The 22,451-nt window shown below is 36.6% G+C and overlaps 1 protein-coding gene across 3 annotated transcripts in view; it reads right to left on the reverse strand.

The window, feature by feature from the left end:
- Positions 1–250: 250 nt before the first annotated feature.
- ADAMTS18 (ADAM metallopeptidase with thrombospondin type 1 motif 18) overlaps positions 251–22,451 on the reverse strand; it is a 66,217-nt gene continuing 44,016 nt past the window's right edge. For all 3 annotated transcript variants that reach the window (XM_015874172.2, XM_015874170.2, XM_015874171.2), the window contains 8 exons: positions 21,674–21,918; positions 13,742–13,880; positions 12,740–12,866; positions 8,205–8,409; positions 5,956–6,147; positions 5,377–5,589; positions 4,318–4,465; positions 251–2,213 (listed from right to left, as the gene is read on the reverse strand). In XM_015874172.2, the coding sequence (XP_015729658.1) occupies positions 2,098–2,213; positions 4,318–4,465; positions 5,377–5,589; positions 5,956–6,147; positions 8,205–8,409; positions 12,740–12,866; positions 13,742–13,880; positions 21,674–21,918 (1,385 nt within the window). In that variant the 3' untranslated portion in view covers positions 251–2,097. The remainder of the gene's footprint in view (positions 2,214–4,317; positions 4,466–5,376; positions 5,590–5,955; positions 6,148–8,204; positions 8,410–12,739; positions 12,867–13,741; positions 13,881–21,673; positions 21,919–22,451) is intronic.

Below are 22,451 nucleotides of genomic sequence, written 5' to 3' on the forward strand. Positions count from 1 at the left end.
TCCACAGAACTGAATTAGGTTCAGAATCACCGACATTAGACAATTTAGTAGAAGAATAAAAGAAAATGTTTTAAAGATATTAAGGCACAATCAGCATAAACAAATTCAAACACCACTTATATTACTTGATATTTATTTATAACCTCCATATTTTATTCATGAATTTTACAATTCCAAATATAATGAAACAGTTAAAGTACTTTATTACAGAGCTTATAAAATAATTAAATAATACACTTATATGTTTTGCTTTTTTTTTTTTTTTTACATCATATTTTGTGACACTGCCATTTTCTTTTCTCAGTTTTCACTTAAGGAAGTGAGCAAAGAAATATAAAGGAGAAGCTATGTATTAATAAATTAATTATTTTACATCAAATAATAAAAAAGACACAATTATTAAAAACAAAAACAAAACAAAAAACCAGAAAAAACTTGTTGTTTTCCTAGAAAAGAGTTCATAATTATGCAATGTCAAATATCAAGACAGAGCAATGTAGACTGAGATATGTTTCCAATCATCATTTCTTGAACTATCATAGAATACATGTTTTTAATTTAAATTGTTGCGAAAGGAACTGATAATTTTAAGTGACCACTGTCTGGCATTAGTGCTGAGCTGGCTAATCTTATGCTGAATTGATACTTTAAAAAAAAAAACAAAACAACACAAAACAGTAAAATGCAGCTACATTCATCAAAAGAAGTTGTGGGATTGGGTGGAATTAGATAAATATGTCCCTCATAGCCACTCCCCAGAAAATTACAGTAGAACACAGCTCTGTCTCACAACGGTTTTGGCAAATATATTGGGTTGAATTTTTTTAATTCAGGAACTTTTTAAGTTGTACTATTTGATGTACAGTGTCACATAACATCTTGATATGGAACGATGACAAGTATTGTTCACATTTGTTTTGTTTGCTGATGGATTCTGAACTAAATGTAAGTATTAAGAGAGTGTATAAAAATAGAAATGATTTTTATTTGGTTAGAGAAAATAGTCTGCTTAGTATTTGCAATTTTTTCTTATCACCTGTATGAAAATATAACTATTTAGAGAAGTTTAGCTTGAATTAATGAACTGTAATATTCCTGTTATTTCCTTTGGGCAACTGATGAAACAAAATTTGCAGAGATTTGAGATTAAAAGGAAGACATTCTTCAGTATCTTGGCATTTAAACAACCTAGCTTCTGAAAAAAATCTACTTTAATATATCAAGTTTAAATTTTAAATTTACATATCTTATGAGCTTAGAAAGCTGAAAACATAACATTGAGCTCAACAAATCTGAGTTCCTTGAGTTAGTTGAAATATGAAATTCTATTTTACTTGTAACACAGCAACGTTAAAAGTCCAAATATTCTAACGCTGAATATTTCTAGGAATACATTTCAAGTTACTAGTTAACCACCTCTGAGTTTCTACATGAAGCAGAAAATGAATTCTTCAAAACAATAAAAACATAAGCATGATGCAAATCTTGCTTTTCCAGCAGCAAGTACAATAGAGAAGCACCATATAACTTTGTAGTGCACTATTTACTTCTCATGGTCACACGTGTGACACTGGGTTCTCCAAACAGTCATTTGAAAGTCTTTCTGTGAAAATGGCAGTAAACAGCTTCCTTACCCTGGGAAGATGTTATCATAGAAGATAAAAAAGGAAACACTTCTGATTGCGTGATCTGTCATGCTGCCATGCTGTAACCTTATTCCTTGAGGTCCCAATCTCTTTTGCTTTGCATTCTGGTAAATTAGCCACAAAAAGCATCCTTGCCTGATTTTCTTCCTCATAACATGTGACAGTGCAAAGTGACACTTATAAGGAAAGAACTGCCCCTCGAGTCTCAGTGTTCAAGTGATCTGTAGTACCCTGTACTTCAGTGAGGTCAGCAAATAAAAAAAAAATAAACATTCATTCATTTTTCAACATATATCCAACAATTACTGTACCTCAGACATTCCCTTAGAAAAAAATGTCTCTTCCATCAGTGGTTTATGTGGCACCATGTCTTGGCTCAAAGCAAAGTTAATTTCAACATAAATTGAGGAAGAAAATCTTGTCAGTGAAGGGTTCAGATTACATGCTGCTATCAGTTCTTCTTTGTGCATGATTTACAACACTGCTTGCCATAAAATTTGTGGTTACAGACACCGTGCTGGGGTACCAGATGACACCAGCTGAAGAAATCCACACAAGAAGGATCATCTGCGAGAGAGAAATCCAAGCAATGTTTTAGTATTTCTGAAAATCACAGTAGTTCCACCAGCACCTTCCAAAGTGACTTATTTTCCTGCATTTAGATCTTTAGGGAATGTACAGAATCACTCTTCTAATGTTGTCTGCATTCTCAGATCAGCCATTTGGTTTTGGGAATTATCTTGAGCTCTGTGTGTGAATTTCTTTTGATTGGTCACTGCTACTCTTTTTTAACTTCTTTGTTTATGACAGCAATGGTGCTACCTTTGTACCTTTATCCCCCTCAGATTTACTTGAATGAATAGGAAAATAAAAAATACTGCCATTTTATTGCTCAATTTTTAAAAACATAATTCCATCTGTAAATGCTAATCTTATGTAAAGAAAACACTGTCCTTGAACAAACAGTTTTATAGGAATGAGGAAGCTTAGTGTCATACTGCATTTTGCCTTAATCTAGTGTCAGGACAAACGGATCTTGTAGTTTAGCACCAGCTTTCACTTTGCTTCAACTACTGCCCACCACACAGAATGTGGCAGTGGGGAACAGACAGTGCCACTTTGCCGAAGGAGTGAACAGATGAAAAGCTGCACAGCTCCCAGTAAGGAAAGCTGTTCTGAGTTGGGATGATCACCAGTTTTCAGTAATTAGGGATGACTTTTTGTTGTGGTTTGTTGTCATTTTGTGTCATTGTTTTGTTTTGTTTTGTTTTTTTAACTTTATATGCATGGAGGAGGTAATGTTAATAAATCTTTATTCCCTCTTTTGAAGACCAGAATGCATTGCTAACATTACAGAGGTGTGGCCAAAAACTTTATTCTTGGGGCCTAATCCAAGGACTATTGGAATGAACACAAAGGCTCCCACTAGCTTCAGTGAATGCAGACCAGGCTGTCAGCTCCTTATTTCTATTTACTCAAGTATTTACATGTTGTTTTAATTTTGATTCATTTCAAGCGGTTGGATTTGTTAGGAGTTATGGTGACCGTAACTGCATCTAACAGATGGAAGTGACCCAGCTTGTCTAGGAAAGTGTGCAAACTTTCCCTGAAACATTAATTTCTCAACTGTGATCACTGAGCTGGAGCTGCATGGCTGATAATGGAGACTGATTTGCTTCGATGTGATTCCAGCACAGCTGGTTCCTTCTCTTTTTGCTGGTTTAGACAGAAAGTTAGAGAGCAGTGAGGAGATAATTGATCTCTAGAGCCTGACGACCCAGTTATAACAAAGGTGAAAGGGCTCCTGCAGATGTGAGGCAAGAAAGAAACAGGCCAAGGCCAAAATTAGTAACAGACATTACTTCAGACATGAAATATAGCAGAGGGAGGCTGGGGTGAAAGAAGAGTTCTTGCTGTATCATGACAGAAGAGGACATAATACAGAAATTCTGAAGTACAGCTGAACTTCTTAGGAATGTTAATTAGTACTTGAATAGTTAAGAATATTTAATTATAAAAATAGGAAAACTGCTCATGTATCTCTTATTTATTTTATCAGTATATCTTAGTTTGGATTCAGGCCTGTTTGATACTCTGCATGTCTTGACTTACTACAGTGGGATGGTCTAACTCTTCAGACACCACTGGGTTCTACAGTGAATATCATGAATCAGTACAGATGAGAGGGGTTGCTGTCTAATGTCAAATTACAAGATGCAGGGCCAGAGGTTGACCGTTGTTCCCAACTCCATTTCTCCAGCCTGTTTTATAGATGTTACTTTCAGCATCTTGTTTTAAAATAAAATACTCATAAAAGAGTACCAGCATAGGACATTCACAAAAACAGAAACTGAAGGTGCAGCTCAGAACCACACTGTGTTAACTTTTAAATATATATATATATATATATATATATATTTCAAACATATCTCTATTCTTAATATCTCTGTCAGTTATACTCATGTCTGCTGTAAGAGAGTTAACTCTGGGAAGAGAGATACTGTAGTGTTGAAAGTAACTGAAAAGCTTCAATTACTGGAAAAATTTGTGGAAGAACGTGTCAAATATAAATCTCATGTGGCTGTAACAAAAAAAGGTGATTTTTGCTGGACATGGAGTATATCTGTGTATACCAGTATAAGTTGCTGCAGAATGTAAAGCTGAGTTTTACCTCTTTTGGAAGGGGCTGGGCAAAAGTTAGTATTGCAGGCTCTCAGGACTGCTGGTTTCTGATGGGGCAAGCACCCAGAGGCTGGTCTCCCTTGGCGTAGGCACTGTACACTCCGGGTTTGCACTCCCCCACCACATGTTACTGTACACTGTAGAGAACAACAAAAACATCTTAAGAGAATCCTTCAAAGCCCATGAAAGCCAAAGGAAAACACTATGAAGGGCTTTAGATGAGACTTTCAGAGAGAGGTCAGGATCAGACATGTCAATGCTCGGCAATCCCTATCAGGACCAGATTTTCAATGGTGTGTGCATCTGTTCTCCATTCTCGAACCCTTTCGAAAGTATGGTTATTTAAGGACTCAACTGAAAATTTGGTTCCTTACTTAGACATGTAGACAAACTGAATGTTTTAGAAAACCCACTCCTGATTGGCTGCATTGACTTCTTTTGAACTCTAAGCCTCTGGGCCCAATCCTGCTGTCGGAGCAGAGATAAAGCTCCCACTGGAAACATAATTATGGCAGCGTCTGGGGAAAAGCAGTATGCATTTGCAGGAAGATCTATGAAGTATTTTAGAATGAATAAGCCTTTTACTTGTATGTGTTTCGTGAAAAGTTGTCTTTAAGATAAATGTGATCATTTTCATCTGATTACAATTGTCAGGCATACATTGTTTCATGTAAATGTTATTAAATGAGTGTGTGGCTCATTGATATGTGACTCATAAAGTAGATAAGTTCCAGAAATACAGAAGCTTATTTGCAAGAATGTAGAAACAAATACAGACTGATCCTCAAATTAATCATAGCATTTAGGGAATTCCAGGCAATCTATGCAGATCCTTAAATACGCTGTGTGTATAGCTATGCAATAGTTCAATCACAGTGCAGTTAGAACACTGAAAAGGAAGTATTGAGAAACAATAGTGGAATCAAGTTGCTCTGGTGCACAAGTAACATTTTAGGGCAACCTTCATGAATTTGAGGAAAAAGAGGTTAACTAAACCAAAATACATCATGGATAGGAAGGGAAGGACAAGAAGGCTTTCCATTCCTACCTGCTGCCAGGGTGAGGAATACCAACCAGACACCATGTTATACAATGTTTGAGATGGGCAAGGTCCATTGTTACAAGCTTCTTCCAGGTCTATGTTAGGTTTCTTGATATTTCTACATCTTCTCTGAGGAAAGGTGATTAATTTTCCATGGATGCTTTTCTCTCCACATTTTAGTTCTCGCTTGCGTACAGCTGGGCCACAGGAGGCTGAGCACTGTAAAAGCAAAGCACACCTTTTAAATCTATAGAAACACATTCAAAGGAGGCTGGGCTATGCTCAAGACAACCTAAATTACATGAAACTACAAAAGCATTATAAAACCCCAAAGACCATGGTCCATATGTATAAACAGAAATATGAAGCTAAGTCACTGGAAGTCCAAAAAAGCAAAGACATCAGAATATATCTAACTACATCTGAATGTAAAGAACTGTGCTTTTATAGTGGTTTGCCCACAGCACCAGATTTTCAAATGTCAGGTCAGCTTTTCTTTTTTTTCCTATATTGGTTGTGTGTGCGTCCCCAAGTCACCATTTTCAAAATGAGAGAAGGAAGACTGTGAGCCCCACTTTACTTTACCTCACTCCAGGAAGCAATCACCCACTGGAGTCGGTCATTTTTGGGGCAACGTCCTAGCACACAGGTCTGCTGGGATTCAGGTTTATGGTCTTGGCTGCACATACTTTCAGGCAAGATTTTCAGCTTGGGAGAACCAGTACTTGTGCAGTAGACGTCCCGTTTCTTAATGCCTCTCCCACAAGTCTTGGAGCACTGTGATGGAAAGAAATACTCATTTGAGCTAGAAGAAATGTAAATTGACATTATTCGTATTTTACAGCAGAACACAGAAACCATTGTTAATGTGTTCTGTAGCTGTCACTGTAATGCAAGTAAACTTGAAATTCCATAACAGCAACATCTATTTGTCAGTCTTACAGCGATCTGCTGAGTGCTTTCTTTTTCTAAACTATGAACTCTTAACAGCCCCCATGTAGGACAAGCAATATCTTTTTTTTTTCTTTCTGCTGATGAGAGAAGTTGGACTTGTGAGCAAAACTGTTTTTTCTCTGGACAGCATAGTTAAAAGCTACTTCTAACCTCCCACCTGAAAATCTCCAACAGCAAGATGTTCTCAGCTATTTGTTATCTTGTCCTCATGTTAGACTGGAGGGACAAGAAAGAGACAGAGAAAACTACCTAGGGAATCTATACATAACTCCTTCACAGGAACCTCTTAAGAAGATAGAATCTGATATAGAAAATGGCTAAGATGCTTGACCAAAGTTAATTGCCAAGATTATGACAAAGCTTAGGACAAGTCACTAGTGAATAAATATGTATTGCGTGAACTGTGGTTCAGTTGAAAAGATATTCCAGAGCTTTCACTGCCTCAGCCTGCAACAAAATGCACTAATGAGCCGTTTCTGATGAAATGAGGAAATAGCCCTGAAATAATGCTGTGGACTTTCTATCTCGTTGCATCCTCTTCTAAGTGTTTTTACAATAACTAATAGGCACATTCCAATGCAGAATACCACGTTATCACTGCACAAATTAAACCATAAATGTTTTCTAAAGATTTCATGAAACAGGGTGCACTGAAATAGAACAGAATTACCTGTTTGCTGAAAATCTCTGGTTGTAATCTTATCCCCAAACAGATGGAAAAGCCTTTCATTTAAAATGATTCTCAGATTTGTGAAGAGAGACTGGGTAGTTTGCATTTTTGTCTTTTAACTCTTTTGAGCCTGTGATATAGCAGCTTTCAGCTGACCCTTAAAATCCTTGCTAACTTGTTCAATGAGCCTAGTAACAGCTTGTGGACTTTGTTCTTCCCTTTTAAACATCTAATTGTCATATCTGTTTTTCACAGCCTTTTGCCATAGTAGTGTTTCCTGCACATACACTGGAAGACAAAGTTACTTGTCTGTCCCAGTACATTACAGAGCATTCACATGGAGAAGCAATGTGTGCTTCTTAACCTGGAAGGCTTAGGTCAAGATGTTCTTGAACATCTAAGGAATAAAAGTACCAAGAGGAGTACACAGGAGTAATAGCATTTTCAGTAAATTTAAATCCACCTTGGGTCTCACTAAATTAATATGGAAAAATCAAAATAATTCTTTCTTATATAGGTTTAGTGTCATCTGCCTCTTACATCTAAAGATTTCCCAATACTTGATTTATCCTTGAATTCACAGCTCATGCCAGCAGCAACAATAGTCACAGACAGAGCAGGGATGAGTTTTGTATAAGCATGTGTGTGCTTTTTAACTCAGACTGGTTTAATGTCAAGCTTTTCATAGGTTTGTGAAGCAGGGTGTGTACACACAGGAATCTGCCTAGGGGCCTTATGCTCCTCATGGAGATTAACTGCAGCAGTGTTCTACTTGCTGAAGAAGAGTTACTCTAACAGATGCAAAGTAGAGAAACAATTATTATATGTGTAAATCACAGCTTTACCAATGCACAATTCAAAATTGCATGTGCATTAATAAGTCCAAATATTTCTTTATTCCTTGGCTGCCAGTCATCTCTAAGAAAAGTTAATACTGCTGTAGGAACTGATCTCAGACAGGAGTTAATGGCTTTGAAGAATTCATCGAGTTATGAAACCATCTGTTTGTATGCACCAGAAGGTGTCCCCTCCTGGAAGCCCTCCTTTCTGACCACAAGGCTCATTAAAATATAGCTTACAAGTTATCATTACGAATAGAACTATTTGTACAATATTGATTCACAGTTTACACTGTTTCTTTCTGCATAGAATTTCTGGCATAGTTTTTATTATGTCAGCAATAGAAAACACAGGTTTTTCTCCAGATTACCTGAGACCATGGTCCAGGGCTCCATTCAGGTGGGCAGTCTTGACTATTGCATATCTGCACTTGTGTAGGGGTGCTAACAGGACACAGGGAATGGGCCACTACCTCCTCTCTTTGGAAAGTCTTTTTCTGCACACACTGAATGAGACGACTTTGTTGCCCTCCTCCACAAGATTTGCTGCATGCGCTCCATTCACCTGCTGACCAGCTTAATGAAGAAAATGTATTAGAAACATAAGAGGCCAATTAACTTTATAAAATCAACACACGAGTCACCTATGAAATGTGAATTATTCAGGGATTCTGCTTAATCTACTCTACTAATGTACTGATATCAAAAAAACATTTGTTACTTAATCTTTCTTGAAAAGAATAGTTTGATTGGAATTAAATATAACTAATACAACTAGAAAATTAGCATTAATTATTTACAGCTCACACATCTACCAGAACTAACTTGCCTATGAATCTAACCTGGAATCAGGAATTCCTTGAGGACAGAGAGAGACAGTGCCACTGAGGCTGGTGGAGTATGTAGAAAATCTAACAAATCACCATTCCTTCATAACCATGCCAGTACTTGAATTGAAAAAAAAAAACTCCCTAAAAGAAGAATATTCCCTAAAGACAGAGTGAATGATCACTTCTGTCACTTCAGCTGCTGAAGAGACATCCAAATAGACTAACAGAAGAGAGAACAAAACAAAAGTGTGATGCATAGACAGGTTTATAAGTAGATGAAATTGTCTCACTGGACAGTTCTGACCTTTTGCTGTTATGTTGCTTTCCTTGTTACCTTTTCTTTCAAAAAAAACCACAAACTGGAAGAAGGTTCGCCTAAGCTGAAACCAGGAAAAAGCTGGCATTGCAGGGAAGGAATGGGACCAACTTAGGTAGGCATGAACCTCCCAGTGCATTTGTCACAGCTCAACAAATGCTGGCATGGTAGCGTTCAATGATATTAATGTCAAACCTTAGCTTGCCTCTATTTACAAAAAAAGAATAGACTTGCTAAAATCAGCAGTCCTGTCAATAGCATTTGGAGGATTTAAATCTCCTCAGACTAACAAATTTGGCAGACAGAAGATGTGGGATCTAAATAAAACAGTAAGAATTTAACCAGCAAAAGCTGTTGGGCAAATGTACGCTCCAGTTGCAGGCAAGCTTCAGTTATGCATGCTGTCACTAAAATTACACAAAGACTGAAGAAACACTGCCAGTTGCTTAGGCTGAATTCAGTTTTGAAATGTCAATAGCTGCTTAGTATTTCTATTACTGAAGCACAGGGTGGGTCCCCAACCCTTGTGTAACTCTTCACAGACACACATCCAAGCGTCTGTCCTCAAAAGCTTCCAGTGTAAGATCATAAGGAGCAACTAGATGGGAAAATGGGTGAAGAAAACAGAGGAAATTATGAATGATTAAATTATTACTTGAAATCTCTTATTGAAATATGCAGCACTGAATTTAAGCATTTTATAGATTTTTAATAATTTATGTCACAGAAAATGTTGGTTTATTTTTTCCTTTTTTTTTTTTTTTTTTTTTTTTTTTTTTTTTTTTTGTCTCAAATCCAGCTGCTTGGCTTATCCTGCTTCTATGGCTTCTATGGTTTCCTACAGCATTCATTCCGTGATGACTAGAATAGCTGCTTACAGTTTTAATGACAGGAAAGGGGTTTTTTTCTCTTTTCTTACTGTGTGAAAGATGACCAACATCCCATTTGCCTTTCTGATCACATCTGCCTGAAAACAAAACTAATTAAATTGTTTAAAAATATATAAAACTCCTATTCTGGTAAAATCCCTTCGGGAACAGAAGCGATCCCAACACCCAATCTAGTAACTTCAATAACTGTCAAACGTAGTGAGAAATATAAAAAGGCCTAGTGTTAGGACAAAGAAATATTAATATTAAAGTCAGTATTTATGTATTTCCAGAACACATTATGTCTGATTTAGAAGTATGTGGACCTCTGCAATACAAATATCTGGACAGAAGTTAATAGTTTTAATCCATTCAACAGCCTTTAATTAGTTTCCCTTGATGCTTTTGACAGCCATGATTGGCAGAGCAATCCAAAGCAATCATTTTAAGAGTCTATTTGCACTAACTGTCCAGAAAGTTCCCTTCTTCATAGAGGAGAGGGCAATAAACTTGCTTTAATGTCCTCTAGTAAACTTCCATTTTCCAGAATTATCTGGGCTGCGATCCAAGAGTATCTTTCATTAGCTCAAATAACATAAGTAATTATGAGCAGATTTGCCAGTTCTGAAATCCTACAACAGTGTGCAGTTGTGATGCCTGTGTTCTTACTGTTGGGATGGTAGTTTTGTTCTCCCTCGGTCTTTGTTCCTATGCAGTAATTATTCCACACTGACCTTTACAAGTCTGGAGTCTTCACTTTCAAGTCACAAAACAGACACACATGTATTCATCAGTTAGTCACTTTCTTCCCTGCCTATTATACCCACTATATTTGTTTCTTCTTTAGTTGCTATTGTTTCTTCCATGATATTTATTGATATTTTTTAATGTTGTCCCACGTGGTTTTAAAAATAATTAATTAGTGAGTTGAACTGTTTTTTCCCTAGATGTGCAGATTTGGGAAGCTTGGGGCTTTTATAGTTTTTATTTCTGTACTCTATTTCTGGATCAAGTTATTAATTGTGTTGCAGTAATCTAAAACCATCAGGGCAATTTTAGCATGACAATATTGCACTGCATTTCAAAATGGACATTCAAGCATTTTCAGACATACTTATACAAGTGGATCTTGAAAACATGCCATTATATCAGTTGAACAGAAATAGGAATTTTCCATATGGAAATATGCAAAACTGATTTTCCATATTTTCTGAGAGAGAAAATAGAGATGAAAAACATTTTGCTGAAATTTTATAGCATAACAAAACTACATGAAAATGGAGGTGAGCATAAGATGTTGTAAAAGGATCCTGGGAACATCACAGAGACTATATTTCTGCCTACATGATTCGAAGCTCATTGGTTAAAAATAATTCTGGCAGGAGATAAGTCACATGCAAACAGATTGTGTTTGGCTACAAAGATTATGTGAAATTAGTATTCAGAAATTCATGTGGCTAAAAGCAATCTAAAGAAACTGCTGAAGCAGGAACATGGGGCTCTGATGTGACATGCTTCCATTACTTAAATCTTATCTCTATCCTTTTGTGGTTGTAATGTATAATTTACCATTTGGATTCTGTGCTCTTTGCTGTAATCTTTAAATTTTGCAGGAAATTCCAAACTATTACTGGACTATTTTTTAGAATGTTTAACATATTGCAAACTATGGATTTTGAAGCAAAAACAACACTACCATGAAGCATATCTGTCTTTTTGCTTTGCCCCATCATCCTCTTCTGCACTGGAACAGATAGGGAAAACTGACTAAATGTGTTATTTTTATCAAGTATGGGAGTGGGATTAACTGGTTTCACACTTATTGCATTCATCAGCACACAGTAAAACCAGCAGATGACACAAGGACTAGAGCTCCTCACTTCTTCTGCCATCTGCTGTTTGTGCACTTGAACTGTGTTTTCAACAATTTTCCTATGCAACAATTAATTTTTTCCACTGTATCGCTGTAGAAAATCTCCTGTCCTGGAAGTCAAAAGGTCTTTTTTATTTTTTTAATTTGTAAAATTAATATAAAGCTCAAGTTGAAAAGTCAGGAGTCCAAATGTGAAAAAACAGCAGAAGACAGACAGTCAGCGTACCCTTAAATCTCTCCATTTAAATTCTAAGCCACATGATACTGTGTTTAATTATATGAACACAACGGTTTTTTTTCCAAAGGACTCCTACCACAGCTACTATAAATCAGCGTGACTCCTTTGTTTTTAAAGGAGCTCTGTAGATTTATACCAGCTGGATTCTAAAGGCTTATCTATATGTCACTGTCTTCCTTTGAATCTCACCTTTCTTATGTGTTAGAAAATAAGGTTGTTAACATAAGAAATGTCTTCATATTTATTTCTGTGGGAGCAGGAGCATTGCTGACAATTTATTTGGCTAAGATAGTCCTCTTACAGGTATCAAAATACTGTATGAAGTATTTTGCCCAAAAGTCACTAATTGCACTTCACAAGATTCTTTTAGCCTAATCTAATATGTGGAATCTGAGTCAGAAGGCCAAGCTTCCACATGGGGAGTAGCACTTTACTCAGGAAATGGTCTTATTGATTCAAGGTGAATAAAGGTGGCAGAATGGGCCTCTAAGTAACTTAGATTTACTCAGTGTCACATAGCTAACCCCAGCATGGTGACAGAGCTGCAAGCAATCCTCAGGAGGTCTTGCTTAGCAACATTAGAAATACTGCTTCTATTATTATCATTGGGCAGAAGCCTACACAACTAACGTTTTTAAACCATTACTGTTTTAAATTACAGAATAAAAACGGGTTCATCTAGCGGGCTGTACAGTTCTGTGTGCCTATTGCAGAGAACGTCCTTACTAGCTAACTCAGTCATAAGGCACAATGAAAGGTAGAAAAATAACGAGAACTTACTGTGCTGGGCAAGGATTAGTATTGCATAGTTTTGTTTCAGTTAAAGGCTTCATCCTTGGACCACAAAAAGAGGAATTAACTCGTGTACGATGATCTTCCAAACAAATTGCTTTTGCTGTAATGTGTCCTATGGAAGTATTAGGAAAAAAAAAAAGTAGTAAGATAAGTGTTTACTCAAAATTCAAAAGAAAAAGAAGTAGGAAAGAAGGAGCATAGCATAGCATGGCATTTACTTGGGTCATCCAGTCCAATTCTTTGACAATATGGACAACTGCATCATAGAATCTTCTTTATATGACCCACTTACAATTTAAAGGCTACTCAAATTTTTGTTCCCTTTTTGTTGTTTTTTGTGGTTTTTTTTTTTCTTTTTTTTCCCATGTGCCACTTTTCTGCTTTCATTACATCCTAGAATTACTTCCATTGACAGAACATCCAGGATTTAAAAAGAATAAATACACGTCCTGAGGAAAGCAAATACCTAGAGGAGTATGGTAATAAGAAGTTTTTAGCTTATGTAGAATTTCAGAGTTTAAGTTTGCTGAACTCAAATATTTGTAATTAAGCAGTGAGAAGATCAGAGTAGAGCTGTCAATAAAGTTCTTTATAGTATTTTAGTCTTCAATTACTCTCTACAGATAGATAAAGTTCACTCATTATTTGTTATCTTTCTTTGTTCCCAGGTTACAACTACATCAAAGCACATATTTAAATCCCATGTTACTTCAACAGCAAGATACGTGCAGAATGACCTGAAGAAAAAAGGACTGCCACCGTAAGTGATATGAATTGAGACTGTCATGATTATTTCTTTCTACCACAAAGCAGCTATGAAGGTACTTCATCTATATTGTAAGTTACCGGTCTGAAAAAAAAGGGACCAGGTGTTCAGTGTATGTATTATTACACATGCTTGCAAAATTAAAGACAGCTGAAATGTTTGAGATGAATGTATAAAGAAAAATGAAAACAAAGAGCATCAAATATTAGTAAGTTACCTACCCCCACCACAGGTAGCTGAGCACTCTGACTGCACTGTCACCCAGGAGTAGCTGTGCTTTTTGATAGATGTCTTGTTCTCATTCAGTTTGGAAAATGTGTATTCCCAAGCAATCCCAGGATTTCTGCCTTGTAGCAGGATCTACAGATGGGAAATTGGAGTTTGGTTTCAAGAAAAACAAACAAACAAACAAAACAACAATGGGGGGAGAGGTGTTAAAAAAAGGGGAGTGGATTTTGTGATTTGGAAGGAAGATGAACTAAACATGATACATATATAATTTATTTATACACACCATTAAATAATTTTCCAGTGACCTATTCTTTGTTGTATTAAAACTCATCAAAGCAATTCCTAAACATCAAACTTGCAGGACATACAAGCAGAATGCAGAAATGGCCTGTCTGGCCTTTTAGTAATTCATGTGTCAAAGGAGGAGGAACTTTTGTTCATACCTCAAGATCAAACATAATGCTGAGCTCTCGCCTGATCTAACAACTGTTATGAAGTTGTGGTATTTAAGTGGCCAAAATAAGAGTATAGCTTAAAACGTCTTGAGGATACTCTTGAAGTATTAGGCTGTGAATACTTGTCTTCCAAAACTGTTCCTTACTTTCTGATAGCAGATGTAAGAAACAAAGCAAATGCATCCTAAATAACATAATACAGAACACAGAAGAGAGAGGATGAGAAAAAAAAAAAAATATATATATATATATATATATTTATGTAAACCAGCATCTAGCTCTACTTCTGTGAAGCAATATTATCCTGTTGCTTCAAGACAGCAAAGGGAAAGAGAGCAAACGATCCCTGGCATGTTGGAACAAGAGATGTTAGTATCTATCATTCAGAGAACAATCTCACTGTAACGTCAGGAACTTGCAGCCTCCAGCTGAGTGAGTGCCTCTGTGTAACTCCTGAACCTCATGCAGGCTGCTCTGTACGTGTTTTAAGTCACTGGGCTACACTCTTTTCTTCTGCACTGGGAAGTAGTTACACTTATAACAGGGAGCTGAAATCTTTAACTTCCTCTCCTCCTAGCCATGAGCCAAAGCTAGAGCCCCTTCCCACCCTTGAAACCACAGGAGGATATGTCAACAAAGCAGGAACTGCATCACGTTCAGATTTCTTGCATCCTGTATCATCCCAGCTACAGATTAAAAGGGCAAAAATCAAACTCTGGAAAAGTACTGGACGCAAAATATTGTACAGCACAAAACCACGTAATTTAAAGTCCCTGGCAATCAGCTGAAAAATGTTGTACAATGCATAATGTTCAACCAAGTTTTCATCAGGAATGCAGTGCTATTGCAAGGTTACAATTTTGCCAAAGTAATGAGCATATAAAAAGTTTTCTATCGTATTTTCAAACATTCATTATAAAGCCCTTCTTTAACAACCCAATAACTGAAGTCTGCATATACAGCCAAGTTATCAGACCTACAAATTTGGAAAGACCTCCAGTGCTTGTTCTACTTAACTGGATACATTCCAGCATCTTTTCAGCCAACTGGCATTTGCTCCCAAATTTACAGCTGGCAAAAAACCTCCTTAAACATTTCCAGTTCCTCAATACTGTTTAATGTCTACCTTTAACACACCAACCACCTGACTTCAGACACAACACTCAGCAGCTCTGACCGCAGGGCGCAGAGTTATAAAATTTACAGCTTCTTGAGTTTGAAAACCACAGACTCTATGGCTGGAATCTGCCAGATCTACTCTGAAGAAAAAGAACTGTGGCTTTTGCTTAGGGCATAAAATGTTAAAACAATGGATAAATTGAATTCTCCTGAGTAAAGAACCTTTTCCTTTTGCTGCTAATTTTGATTTCAAAGCTAAACCAATAAGTTTTCAAAACTAGCTGTGCATCTGCCCCTTTCTTTGAGACTTCTTTTTTTTCTTTCTTTTTCTTTTTCCTTTCTTTTACTTTTTCTTTACTGTGGTTATCCTATGTCCCCCGTGCTACATTTTGCATGGCAGAATTCTGAAGAGCCTGTCAATATGCCTTTTTATGATTGAGCCTTTGTGCTTTTGAGTTGTTGTGAAGTTACTCGCAATACACTGAATTAAAACAGATTAAGTTACACAGGATAAACTCCTCTTTCTCCCATAATAATCTGTCTAATGTGCAGGAATATATGTAAGTGTCTGGCAGGTTAGCCAGATGTAAAAATGATCTAGTCCCTGTGAAGGACAAATGGGTAAACTTACAAAGTCAAGCTGATCTTAAACAAAAAGCCAGGTAAAGGAATAATTACTGTTTATCTGGATGTGCTTCCCATATGTACTAAAAGCAAATGTATTTTCATTTTTAACTCACTCTGCATATGCATCATTTACAAAATGGGCATGAGCCCAGACTTTAAGCCCCAGCATGCAAATTGCATCTACATTTCCCGGGTCCATCCCATGTCTTGTAGGCCTTTGATAATTTCTTGAGGTGCGTGTTAGAGCTGAGCTGCCTCCAGTGAGCTACACGTTACACTAAGGGCAGGCTAAGAAGCTTGTTGGTGCAGAAAACTAGTGTCTGGCTGTTATTTGGATTTTCAGAAAGATGCCTGTGAGACTGCAGCTTTTATCCACTCTGAGTCTACATGCCATTTAATAAATGTATTAACATCAAACATACTAACCCAGAGTCTGATTTCTTTGATCAGTCAAAATTAATCTCACTGGCATTCATGAATTCAGCTTGTTTTCAGTAGTGTAAATCTAAGCATGGAGTATATGATGCTTGTGTGAAGCTGTTGCAAACAGTTAAAAAAAAAAAGGATCATTGCCTCAATGGGCAGTTACATAGGATCCTTGATCATGGCTAACACCAGGAGTTTCAAAGGAAATTAAAGAACACCTGTAGAGAAAATCATCACTGAAAGAAGAATTGCATCTATATTGGTTGCTTAAGCCAAATTTTAAAACAAAAGAGTTTTTATCCTTTCAGTATTTCTAAAGTCACTTTAAACAAAATCTTAACTAAAAGCTTATGACAAACTGTTGTTTTTCAGGAAAGTCCACTAAGGTCATTAAAAGGGGGTAAAAAATAATAAAGAGTATCCTTGAAAGGTCCTGCATGATCTCATTCCTACTTCAGCTGTTTCAAATTTATCTTATGTTGTTATTGTGTCTCCATTTTTTTTCTTTATTATTTTTTTTATTTTTTACTGTTCACATGCCAAACGCACAACCTTCAGGGATGCTGTCCAGCTAGTCTCTCCTCACTAAAGGAGAACCCTTTTATCCGTTGTATTGAATCAACATCTGTATCTTATAAGCACATCTTAGCTTTCTTTAACTTACTTTCTCTTTAGGGGAAATCAGTACAAATTTATCATCTAGTAGCTAATAATAAATGTAATGTTTTATAACTACAACTTGGCTTTCTCCCAGTGGCAGCTCTACCATCAGTAAAGTCTTTCCACCTGGCCTTCTTTCTCTTTTTTTTTTTTTCCCTATTGACAAAGAAGAAGTGATTTACTGATTTTAATTATACATTTGCCTGCTTTGAAGATCCATTAGCCTTCCTGTGAATATTTGCCTCTTTGTAAAGCATCCTTTACATTTGTTACTTACTGTTGTCAAAATAAACCACATTTTTTCACCGGTATTTCACAATTCCTTGATCAGATATTTCACCAGGTCTGAGGTAAACATCAATGAAGACACTGATTGTAACTCATCCTGAAAAATGTTACAGTGCTTTCTCAAATCAGATACAAGTTCATTCTTCATTCATTTACTGATAGAATGGACAAATAGATCACCAAACTATTGTGTTTTTAAGTTAGTCTGTACAATATTCTTGGGGTTGACCTAGTAGTTCAATTTCTTTTGCACTGTCAGAGTCCCTTGATTCAAGTCAGTGGTGGAGGGTGACTGAATATTTCAGCAAATGGAAGTCACAAGTCACCTTCATACAAGACCTGTGCCAATGGAGCCCTCTGATGCCCATTTCCCAGATGCTCTGTTAGCATCTTATGGAAAGTAATTTCAGCATTTAGATGTGATGACTGTCAGCCCTCATTTCCTAAGCTAGATGAATGAATGATGAATGTACTGTTTGTCCCTCCTCAGGTTAAGTATTTTTCAGTCAAGACAAAAACACTGTTGATGTCTTTAAATTGGCAGCGGTGACCTTACATGACCAACAAATAAATAAGCTGAATATATTCAACTACTTAAAAAAATATCCAGTATGTTTCCATTTAAGATGAAACAGTTATGCTACAGAAACTGTATTTTAAAGCCTGGTGTTGATTTCTGATGATTTAACTATCATGTTTCTACCATGTTGATTTTTGCCTGAATTTGGACATTTGGGAACTGCCTTCTCAACCCCTGAATATTTCTCATTTAGGCTTTTACTGGTTTCTACAAACCCACAGTCTCCAAAGTATCAATACTAAAAACAGCCATTTCAGAAAGATATACAAATTTTGAAGGGCACTGGTATACAATGCTTTGCTTTCCCTCCATAGAATCATAGAATCACCAAGGTTGGAAAAGAACTAAAAGATAATCCATCTGTGAGTTTACTTCTTCAACAGTCCAGAAAGTGCTTTGATGAATTCTTAAAATCTCATTTAAATCTGCATTTACACTTCCAGAAGTTGCACTCAGGAAACACTCAATACCTACAGTTTGAATTGTGCATTCAATTCAAAGGAGAACACAAAGTTCTCCTCCTCAGAAAATATTTGGCCACTGAAGTTTGTATTTTTAGTCCCACAACCTACTTTAATTACAGAATTGCTGCTCTTTGTCTTCTTTGGTCTGACTGGTTCCCATAATTACACACACATAATATATGTAAATATATATATGTGTGTGCATTTGGGGTTGGGTTTTTTGGTTTTGTTTTGTTTTATTTTGTTTTGTTTTTGTGAAATTCCAGGACAGATAAAAAGCACTTCGTGACTTTTGTCTTTCATCCATTACTGAATAGGACTGCAAAGTCTGATTAGATGACACGTGTCAGCTTAGCTATTGGAAAACCTGATAGAAAAACACAGATGCACAGGAACATGCTGTACAATGAGACATAAATATGAAACACAGTATGACTGTAAGGCTGAACTATTACTTGTGGTATGCAAGACAATAGGGAATTTCAAGGTTTTTACTTATTTAGGATTCATTCTTCTTTCTTACTACATGCTTCAGATGTCTCTTTCAAGAAAATATTTTGGAGAAAGACTTCATTTCAAAGAAAGTGATTGCCTTGAGCACAGATGTGATAGACCTGCCTGGACCCATGCTTGCAAAGCACTGCTCACATCCTGTCCTGTGAATGTTGCTCAGAGGACATGCATAACCTCAACTTTCTGGATGCAGCAGATTGATTTGCATCCAAAAAAGCAGTTGAAAACCTAGGTTGCTTGGGTCACAACACAACTGTCTAGCAAAACTATGACTACAAAACTAAGCACAAGCTCTGCCAATCTGTCTTTCTGATCATGATTTGGTGCCCACTTGAAAAATTCCTGTATTTACTCGTGCAGTTTATTCAGTTTCTCAGTCCCTGAAGTGTAAGTTTTTACCAGGTCTTCCACTGAATCCTTCTAGAAAAAATCTAATCCAGAAAATAATTATTAAATTGGTGTTGAATATAATTAAAAAGACAGAAGAAAATATTTGAACCACAGAAAAAAATTGAAGTCTGGATGCTGGAAAGCCTCATCTTACTGAAAATCAACTGGATAAAAAAATTGCTGGTAGGATTTATTTTGTAGGATTTTTTGAAAATTACAAATGAGATAAAAGCCAGTCTACAACACAGAATACTTAAATATTCCATAATTCAGCCTTCTATCAGCTTTTGGTATTTACTGGTAAGTGTTATTGGTTTCACTATTACTCTTGCCAGTAGGTATTCAGCAATGTGTGTTTTCACATAGAAGTGTGTTCTGTAGTTTTCATTGGCATTTTTTGCTGCTTACTTATTTATAAAGCATAAATAATGGAGTTCTCTGAACAAACAAGATTTTACATATTTTCCAGAATTCAGCTTGTTGCTTATTTAATTATTTAATGAAATCTTTATTACAACTTATAGATATATTTAATTCGGGAATATATACATTTAACATTTCCAGTTGTTAGAATCCCTAGTTACCAAAGTCAGTGGTGTAGGTAATTCAATAAAAATACAAGGGAAGTTTAACTAAGCTTTTTTAGGAAGAATAGCCTCAAGATAAATGCTAAATCTTAATAAAACTGTTTAGCATACTGTGATAGGATGAAAATAGAAGTGGTATTTGGCATTAAGCGTTTTTTCTTTAATCTTTATTCTGTGAAGTATTTGCATGATATGCAGCCAAGTAAGTCATCTACAGGAAATTTATTATTCATACTTTGGTTCCATAATAATACTGTTCAATTTACTTTGTATTATGACAAATAAGATTCCTGAGAGTTCAGATTAGCGTTTCCTAACAGTCATAAGTATGCTTGTTTCTTTGGTGTGAGGCTATTTTGGAAATGATTTGTGGACATGGAAGCATGTCTGTAACTTGTAGACCAAAATTCTTCTTTGGACTAAAATATTCTTACTAACATTTAGAAAGGGATTGCTAATTGTGATAACTTGCTGAAATACATACCTTTTTTCTATGTCAAACTGTCCATCCTAAAGTACTTTAACATATGTTCAAGGTCTGTGAGCTTCAAAGGAGCCTATGTAGATGTTTAAGTACATTACTCAGTATGAATAATGGTAAGGCTCTTCAGTATTCAAAATAAAACTTTACTGAATAGCTGTGAAAGTTTAAATAATCCTTGAAGAATATATTAATATCACAGTCTATATTTGCAGTGTTTCTAAGTTTAAAGGAAACAGGATGCAGAGTTCTTGGTTAACCACTCCTGCTAAACTTGTGCAGAGAGCAGTGTTCAGTTACGGTGTTACGTGATGGGATGGAGAACCACCAACCACTGCCTCAGAGTGGGTACAGCCCTCATGCTCCCCAAGTACTCTTCAGAGAATGGGGTGTTTGTTACTGAGTTGGACAGGGTATTGCTGGAAGATGTGGGAAGGAACTGAATCTCTCCTGTGGAGTGCTTCATCCTTCTCCCATGGAAGGATTCATCAAAAGAGACATAACAGACAAGCTAAAAAAGCAGGGATTTGCTAGAGCCTTCCAACAAAGCAGGATTACTAATGTGGCGAATGATCCACTTAGGTGATTCAGTCAGACATTGACCCTCAGACATTCTGATACACTTTAACAGAAAATCTAGTAAGACAACCCAATGCAGAGATGTTTCCCACAAAAGAAGTACTTGTGGCTCATTTTCTGTGACACCGTATCAAACCATCTACGTAACAAATTTACTTTCTACTAAACATAATCTCAGTGCAGGACATCTGCCATACAGAGTAAGTGGTACAAAGTCAACTGGGAGATGAACGTATATGAAATTCTGGATGATATCACCAATAAAACTGAATCAACAGAAACTACCCAGGAGCCTGATTTGTGGTGCTCGGACCATCTGTGTCCCAAGGTAGATGAATAAAAGGCTACGCGTGCCTGCAGTTTCTAAGGTATTATTTGAAACTGTTAGTTTTAACCTCTATAGCATAACTGAGATTTATTTTGGTTTTTTTGCATTGCTAAATTTTGTAGCACACCAATTGTGGGACGTGCATATAATGTCTGTTACCATAGTGCAGCAATGGAGAAATTATGCTGCACACTGTGTTCTGTGCACCTTTCTTTTCACTGAATTTGTGACAGTTTTGTAAACTTCAAACCTTGATGAACTGCTGAAAGGCCTTTCAATCTAGCATGACTACACAATTAAGTCTGAATACTATCATGACTCAGCGCCATTCTTTAATCTCTCTGAGAGCTACAGCACAGAGCTAAAGCTGTCGTTACTAATTCTGTAATAGTCATCAAGGGAAGAATAAACAGAAGAAAGCTTACTTCAAAGACCAGCGTCTCATTAGTTGGCCCAGCTGCATATAGACTCTCTGGATGGTTAAAGGAGCGCTGATAATCAAAAACTGTTCCAGCAAAAGGAAACTTTCCTGGCCAGTCAATTGTCCAGTCTCCCGTTAGATAATACTTCTTACTGAGATTGCGCACTGCAAGATAGCTGGTTGAGATCTGCATTTCCTGGAGGTGTATGCTGCGTGCTCCTGCTGGAATGGTGACCACAGCATAGTAGTCTGAAATAAAATAAGTAAAGCAACATTTTTGAAGTTGTTGTATAGACAGAGAAGGCTTCTCCTTCTTGAGCCAATTTGAAAGATACTGAAGACGGCTTTTCTGACCTACCAAAGTTACTCCATTTCCACAAGAAGAAACCAGTTCTAATTTTAACCCCCCTATGCAGTCTGTAATCAGAGTAACTCTGAGGTATTTCAATTCCTGGAATTTTTGTGTCACTGAAGACAAGAAGCAGCAAGTTCACCTTAGAAAAACGCAGAACAGAATAACGATGGTTTCACTGTAAACGCTTTACCATGTGTTCCCTGTATTTCCCTACAGTAGGGAAGATCCTACTTCAGTCATAGACAATCTTTTTGAGGTCAGAGGCACTGGGATGCACAGAGCCCCCACAGTGTCCCATATAACACTGGATCACCCTGTTGTGACCCATTTGCACTCTTGAGCATTTAGAAACCTATTTCATTCTACAGTCAGTTGAGACAATGCTGACAGCCTCCAGCACTCCCTGCACACAGCTTATTTTGCAAAG

This window comes from Coturnix japonica, chromosome 11 (genome assembly GCF_001577835.2).
Source record: "Coturnix japonica isolate 7356 chromosome 11, Coturnix japonica 2.1, whole genome shotgun sequence".
Lineage (NCBI taxonomy): Eukaryota > Metazoa > Chordata > Aves > Galliformes > Phasianidae > Coturnix > Coturnix japonica.